Raw genomic sequence first — 6,605 nt, forward strand, 5'->3', positions numbered from 1 at the left:
CTTTACTCTCCTGCAAATTACTGTGGGAAACAGCAGGAGAAACTAAAATATATATCAACACTGACATCCACTTATCTCACCCCCATTATTATTAGCAAGGGAAGAAGAGAAGATAAATACATTTTCCAAATATACTGTAAAGGCTGATTGGACTCTGTCTGAAAGATGAGTATTTCCAGTGGGTCTTTGGAAAAATAACATAAAATTTCAAGTGATTAACAGTAATGCTTCTAATTAATAACATTTTATATAACTGGAATAACTAATGCGATTTACTCACTTGGACTCATGTAACAAACCAAGTGGGTAACAAGACATGGTTGGTGTCTTCTAAACACCACTTATAGAATTTAAAAAAAAATCAAAATATAGTAGTAATTGAAGAAAACCACTCAAGTCCAGTTAATCAAATTTATTCACTCTTGATGATACAACAGATGTTATGGTGTAATAGTAAAATAATTTCACAACACACTCATTAAACGCAGGCCTTCACCACAGTTTATCTTGTAAAGTTAATGGATTTACCAATCTGCTCTGAAATGTCCAAACAGAGCAGCAAGCATATAAAGGTCTAAAAGGTAAAGTACACCAAACTAAATCAATGAGCTGGCTTCATAAGTGTATGAAACATAAATGAAATTGACACAACATCTGAAGTTTAGATCAATTGTGCTAAATGTCCAAAAGGAAAAATTAAAATCTAGAAATGAGTACATAAAGCTTGAAGTACTCAAAAGGCACTTCTGGCAAGAATGAGTGTTATAATATGGGAAATATATTTAAGTGTATTTACAGATGTCAGTATTCATGATTGAAAATCAACAATGACTATTTATTATATCACCTCAATATTAACAGCTATTTACCACTTCAGATTGTCCAAAACATTTCCTTGTTCTTTCATTCTCATATTCATACAGACGACATTAGTCCTCAAATATATTACAGGCTATCTACATTTAATTTTAAAATACAATATTATAAAGTTAGGGGGAAAGCAGCATTGAAGTCAGCAAGCGTTTTTTTTTTTTTATTCCCTTAAGAGATGTAGGTCTTCAGCTTCTGTGTAATGGCACCACAGCAGATTGGGCACTTGCTGAGTGACTTTGAACACTCAGCGCAACTGACCAGGTGGCCGCATGGGATGAAGACGATAGAAATGTCTCTGTCCATACATATTTTACACTGTTTTTCCCTCTGGAGCTTCATCAGCTTCTCCAGTGGGTTTTCATCTGAAAGAAAGACAGACAGGAAATATAAGAAAGATCCAACCCTGGTTGATCAAATATTACAATCTCTGCTGCTCAGGCTTTGCTTTGTGTAGTCAACTATAGTATTTGTTAATGCCACGAATAAGCCTCAGGATACAGGAGGTACAGTACCTGGCTTCTCTGTCTCTGTAGTATCACTCTCGTGTGAATTGTTGAGGCAATCCTCCAGAAGTGCCTCCAGGCTGGAGTAGCCTGAGCCTGTGCGACTGATCTTCTCCAAGATGGTCTTTTCCACCTCACATGGATTTAAACCCATCTCTACGGCCTTCTGAGCCATGGCCGACCGCAGTGCCTCTGAACACAACCATGAATCATCAGTGTACACAGCTACACATTTTATCCAGTTACATTAATTCAGTTTGATACAGATTAATTCATACTTTCGTTATGTTTTGTACTGATTTTGTAAAATAAAATATTTACCATTTGTTTTTCCAGAAAATCCATTCTGATGACTTGAAGTCTGGAAACAAACATGATCAGTTATTTTCAGTACGATTTAAGTAGACTAAAAGGCTGTGAGGCCACTTGTTGATCATGATATGTCACAGACAACATAAAGTGATTTTGTCTAGAAAATAACAAATGCACACCAAATCATTTAGTTTCAACACTGTCACTGTTTTCAGGTTTATTAAGCTGGATGGGAAATGATAAAGTGATCATGTGTGTCACAGGATTGTGTTCGTCAATGCAGGTGAATGGCTATCTCTCTCTCACACACACACACACACACACACACACACACACACACACACACACACACACACACACACACACACACACACACACACACACACACACACACACACACACACACACACACTATTTTTGCTAAAGTTTGGATTTTGGAACAAGGTAGCACAGTGGTATGATTTTTACCTGTTCACCTGATTCCTCTTAGTCCTTACTTATATTAAGTAAATATATTTTTGTTTATATGGAGGATGAGAAAATCTGATTATTTAGCAAAGTCAGGAACATAAACAGTTTTTTAAGTTTACTGAAAGCTTACAGCTCCATTTCGTCGTGGGTCTTGCAGCTGGATGCTGTTGACAAATTCTGGTCCCTTTTCTGCCAATAGGAAGCTGCATCTGTTCAAATAAAACATGTAATTGTATTAAAACAAGAGTATATACCTTGGGATCCCAAATTTTCCCCATTATGGGCAAGACTTTTTGAACCAATTGGATATGTTGAAATAAGTGAACATCAGCGTTGCACTTACCCAGGGTAGTGTTTTGCATGCTCTTCCCAAGGGTCTTCCTCCGGCTGCCAGGCCTTCAAGCCTCCACCACAGCGGAAACACAGCACCCTGTCTCCTGTCTCTGTAAGCACAGACATAATGTAGACATGCTTGCTTAGCTATGATCAACTACCAAAGAAAATGCTAATCACTCATAGTTTTCAAATGTTGCCTAATCTTTCTCTGGTCCCAATATTCCCCTTTACTCAGACAACTGGCTCTACCTGTGCTGTAGAAGCCAGCTCTGGCGAGTCTGTCGTGATCGATCGGGTGCTGGACACCTGCAAAACTACCAAGCCTCTCCTCAAAACTGCCCATAGGGACGCGAGCGTGTTGGTGTTGTCTACTGCCCAACTCCTCCTCTATACCCCCCTGGAATGGGATGTTGCCCACATCGTGGCCAAGGATGAAGTAGCAGCAGGGATAATGTTTGGTATGCTCTCCCCAGGCAGTGTCCTCTGGTTCCCAGGCACCCAGCATGCCACCACAGCAGAAACACTGCACCCGGTCACCCTCCCCCAGGTAGTAGAGGCCAGCTTGGGCCAGATCCTGGGGTCGCACTGGTGCAAAAGAGGGCCAAGAAGAGAAGGTCTGAAGCCGGGCCTCCTCGCTCCTCATGTGAGGAGCCATAGGGTAGGTGGACTCATCAACCACTGATCCCGTTCTCAAACGATATTCCAGGTCTTCTGTCTCAGCATTGCAGATGGAACCGGGGTTCATACTGGTGCGGTGGGAGCAGCTGAGAAACGTGCAAAACGGGGAGACCTGTAACAGGAGGATTGTATGATTTTAGCTGTAAAAGAACATTAAAAAGTCAATCACATTTGTTTTATCACTGCTCTCATGATTACCTCTTTATGCCTCTCTACAGGTCTGTCTCCACTGTGCCAGTTTTCCACAGTCCGTTGACAGCTGAAACAGCGGACCCGGTCGGCCGGGCCAGTGAGGTAGAACCCAGCCTGGGCCAGCCTCTCTGCTGGCACCTGCTGGGCCAGGCTGGAGCCACGGAACGAGTCTAGACGACTGTTCAACAGGGAGAAATCAGCACAGTAATCTGACTCCAAATTACTGTCTTGCCTGAGATCACACATGACAGAAGTTTCTGAGTGGGACCAGTTGATGGACAGAATATCTGCAGATAAAACAGAGAGACAAAAGAGGTTGTAGATGTAGAAGTTAAGCAAAGTCTGAAAAGGGTCAAGTCATATCTGAAATGTCCCATTGTGCTGTCCTAATTTGCAGGATAAAAGTAATCAAAATAGCTAATGATCTACAAAACATGATCTGTGGAGGGTCACTGTGCCTTTAAGAGAAGGAGCCAGACGCGATCACATGGAGGCTCTGGATATCCCATGTGAGGGATGGGCACCATAGAGGCTGGGTTAGGTACACACAGAGTACACAACAAAGTGTGTATACTGTGGCAATCCAACCACACCAGAAAGTGACAGTTCGGCATGCATTCATAATCAGATGGAACTGATACAATACTTACGAAATGCAATCAAAAACATCAGCATAAGGGATGTGTGTTGCAACTCCTTATAAAGTAGTAGTTCATGGTTAAGCATGACACTCTTCCACTTGTACATATTTTCCAAAAGGGTGGAACCGGAACTGTACTGCCGTCACACAGCATAACGATTTCTCTATTAATTGAAGTGCATGAACTGCATTCTCAACCCAGGAAGGATACAGTTTATACTTTAGACTTTAGTGGACGTATGTTTATTTCCCCCAGAAACAATGTATGGAGGGACAGATGTAAACTAAACCAAACTTAATCAACATCAATAAGGTGTTATCACATCTTTAAACACAGGACGTGTCTTGTAACCACATTGTGCAACTATTCATTGATCCGTTGGTCCCAATCTGATTCACAGTCATCCAGGTCATAGTATCTTCTGGTATCTACTGGTGTCCACACTTCATTGAGTGGAGCGGCTTGTGATCTTTAAACTATGTTAAACACATCGATGTGTTTTCCCCAAACGAACATATAACATGTTATAATATAATTATATCATTACAGCAAATCAAACATAACCAAAAAAATAAAAAATATTGACTCTAAAAACAACAATGTTAAGTCAGGCATTTTTTAAAAGGTGTTTGCATTTGATATTTAAACTGCTTTGCATTAAGTTAGACTTGCATGCAATGACATCCATCTCCACTTAACGTTACACTAATATCAATTGTTGTATCAACAGAAAACACGTCCCGCAGCTTTGCGTTCTACCAGCAGCGATCTGTGGGTAAACACGAGCGAAACAGTGACAGCGGACACTGAATTAGCTCAGTGACGTACTTTCAGTTTTCTATAACAAGTGAGTGCAGTGTGAGCTCGTGAGGTTAGAGCGCCCCATCTGCACTTTGATCAGCTCTCTACAGCTCTACTAACGATACGTTAGAGAGCAGGAATACTAGATGTCATCTGACGCTAGCGACAGACCTTAGCTAGCTCCGTTAGCCTAGCTATTCCACATTAGATCAAAAAGTTACTCCAGCGGGCAGAAAAAGCAAAACTTGAGTTGAATCGTGGTCATACTTTACAGGCAGTTCTTCGGTGTTTGGTTTCAGTCAGTCCCGGAGTGACCACCGCCCACAGGAGAGAGCGAGGATCGAGAGAAGTGTTTATATTATATGACCCAGCGTCCAGGAAGTGGAAGCAGCGCAGTGAGGAACTGAGCACGTTCCCTTGCGCGCCCCCAGCTGACCGCCATTGTGACGTCACTGAAAGTAGAGCCTTCCGCCAGCTCGGTGGATAAAACCACGTCTTCCCTTTTAGTTTTATTCATCATTAACATTAATGATGTCTTACCTGCATTACATTACAACTATACGTTAATGAATACAATATGTGTTCTTGTACTGTACGTGTACAACTTAGTTTTTTGACTTGAGTAGTTTTAATTTAGATTTTTTTTAAACTTCATACTCCATTATACTCCAATACATTACAAGGTATATTGCAATTTCTTTAATTGCCTCAAATATAAATTAACTAATAAAATAAATAAACTCAAACTCATAAATGATAAAAATGTTGCTTAGAGATTAATTGATAAGTAACACATTTTTCAATAGTATAATATATATACGCACACTAATCACGCAATACGGTCCACGCCATCAAGTGTAGAGCACACGGTAAAAATTTGAAGTAAATCGAATTAAAGTTGTAAAACGAGGCTTACCTCCTTTTGGCAGTAAGTGGTGCCATCACTATCACTACATAAAGACGAATAGATCTGTTCAGGTCAAAAACACTCTTGTTTCAGATCATAAGAACAACAGAATCAGTGATGGGTGTGGTTAGGTGTGGTGTGAATTTAGCTTTGTCTACCTGTCAACATTCCTAAGAGTGATCTCACAGGGTACTTCTGGGGCACACCTGCATGTTGTTGTGCAGGCTGTTCTCATCCAGGTTTCATAGGATATGCTACGAAAAAGTAATGCTCTAGAATTCGTATTAAAATCCACGTAATTGTGAGTGAGGAGGCTGGAGACATGTGACCTCTGCGCTTCTGTCTCTCTCCGTGAAAACAACAAACATGGCGGACATTCTTTTTATTCTTTATGGGAAATTCAATATTGTCTACAATGTTTTTGATTAAATTTGAAGCAGAAAATTAGCATTTTATTTTCATAATCTTCTTTCAGATCTTCTGATCTTTAGTTTGTTAAAACTAAAGACTTTTATCGGATTTCTATTGTTGTTATGGACGCTTTCCTCCCTGTCGCCATAGGCCAACACTCACATATAAGGTGACCACAGAATAAAACGGGACCATTAAGTGAACCGTGTGTCATAGATGGGTACTTTGTGAAGCGGCCTGGAGCTCTTTGGAAAACTTTCTCCTCAGAATGACAGCTAACCGCTAGCATGGGCGTATTGGTCAGTCGAGCCTAAAGGCCATTGGCTAGCAACAGGCATGAAAATGAGTGATTGACTGGGTGACTGGCTTGCTGTGAAACAGGACATTCAGCAGTTGTTAAATCACACTTTCAAGTTCACACCCCAGGCTACAGTTCTGGTTCCAGAGTCCCCACTTTAGCTCGCACTCATGAGCCGTGCT

At 40.8% G+C, this 6,605-nt stretch overlaps 1 protein-coding gene across 2 annotated transcripts; it reads right to left on the reverse strand.

Annotated features, from left to right (window-relative positions):
• Positions 1 to 397: 397 nt before the first annotated feature.
• xiap (X-linked inhibitor of apoptosis) lies at positions 398 to 5,229 on the reverse strand. Of its 2 annotated transcripts, none has more exons than XM_034597690.1 (8): positions 5,080 to 5,229; positions 3,372 to 3,652; positions 2,745 to 3,285; positions 2,503 to 2,602; positions 2,290 to 2,368; positions 1,698 to 1,737; positions 1,386 to 1,568; positions 398 to 1,235 (listed from the first exon to the last, which is right to left on the reverse strand). In XM_034597690.1, the coding sequence occupies exons 2-8, from the start codon at positions 3,609 to 3,611 to the stop codon at positions 1,042 to 1,044; spliced, it is 1,377 nt and encodes a 458-aa protein (XP_034453581.1). In that variant the 5' UTR covers positions 3,612 to 3,652; positions 5,080 to 5,229; the 3' UTR covers positions 398 to 1,041. The 2 variants fall into 2 exon arrangements, with proteins under 2 accessions (XP_034453581.1, XP_034453580.1); XM_034597689.1 differs by having other exon boundaries at positions 5,075 to 5,212.
• Positions 5,230 to 6,605: the final 1,376 nt, after the last annotated feature.

This window comes from Hippoglossus hippoglossus, chromosome 10 (assembly GCF_009819705.1).
Source record: "Hippoglossus hippoglossus isolate fHipHip1 chromosome 10, fHipHip1.pri, whole genome shotgun sequence".
Classification (NCBI taxonomy): Eukaryota; Metazoa; Chordata; class Actinopteri; order Pleuronectiformes; family Pleuronectidae; genus Hippoglossus; species Hippoglossus hippoglossus.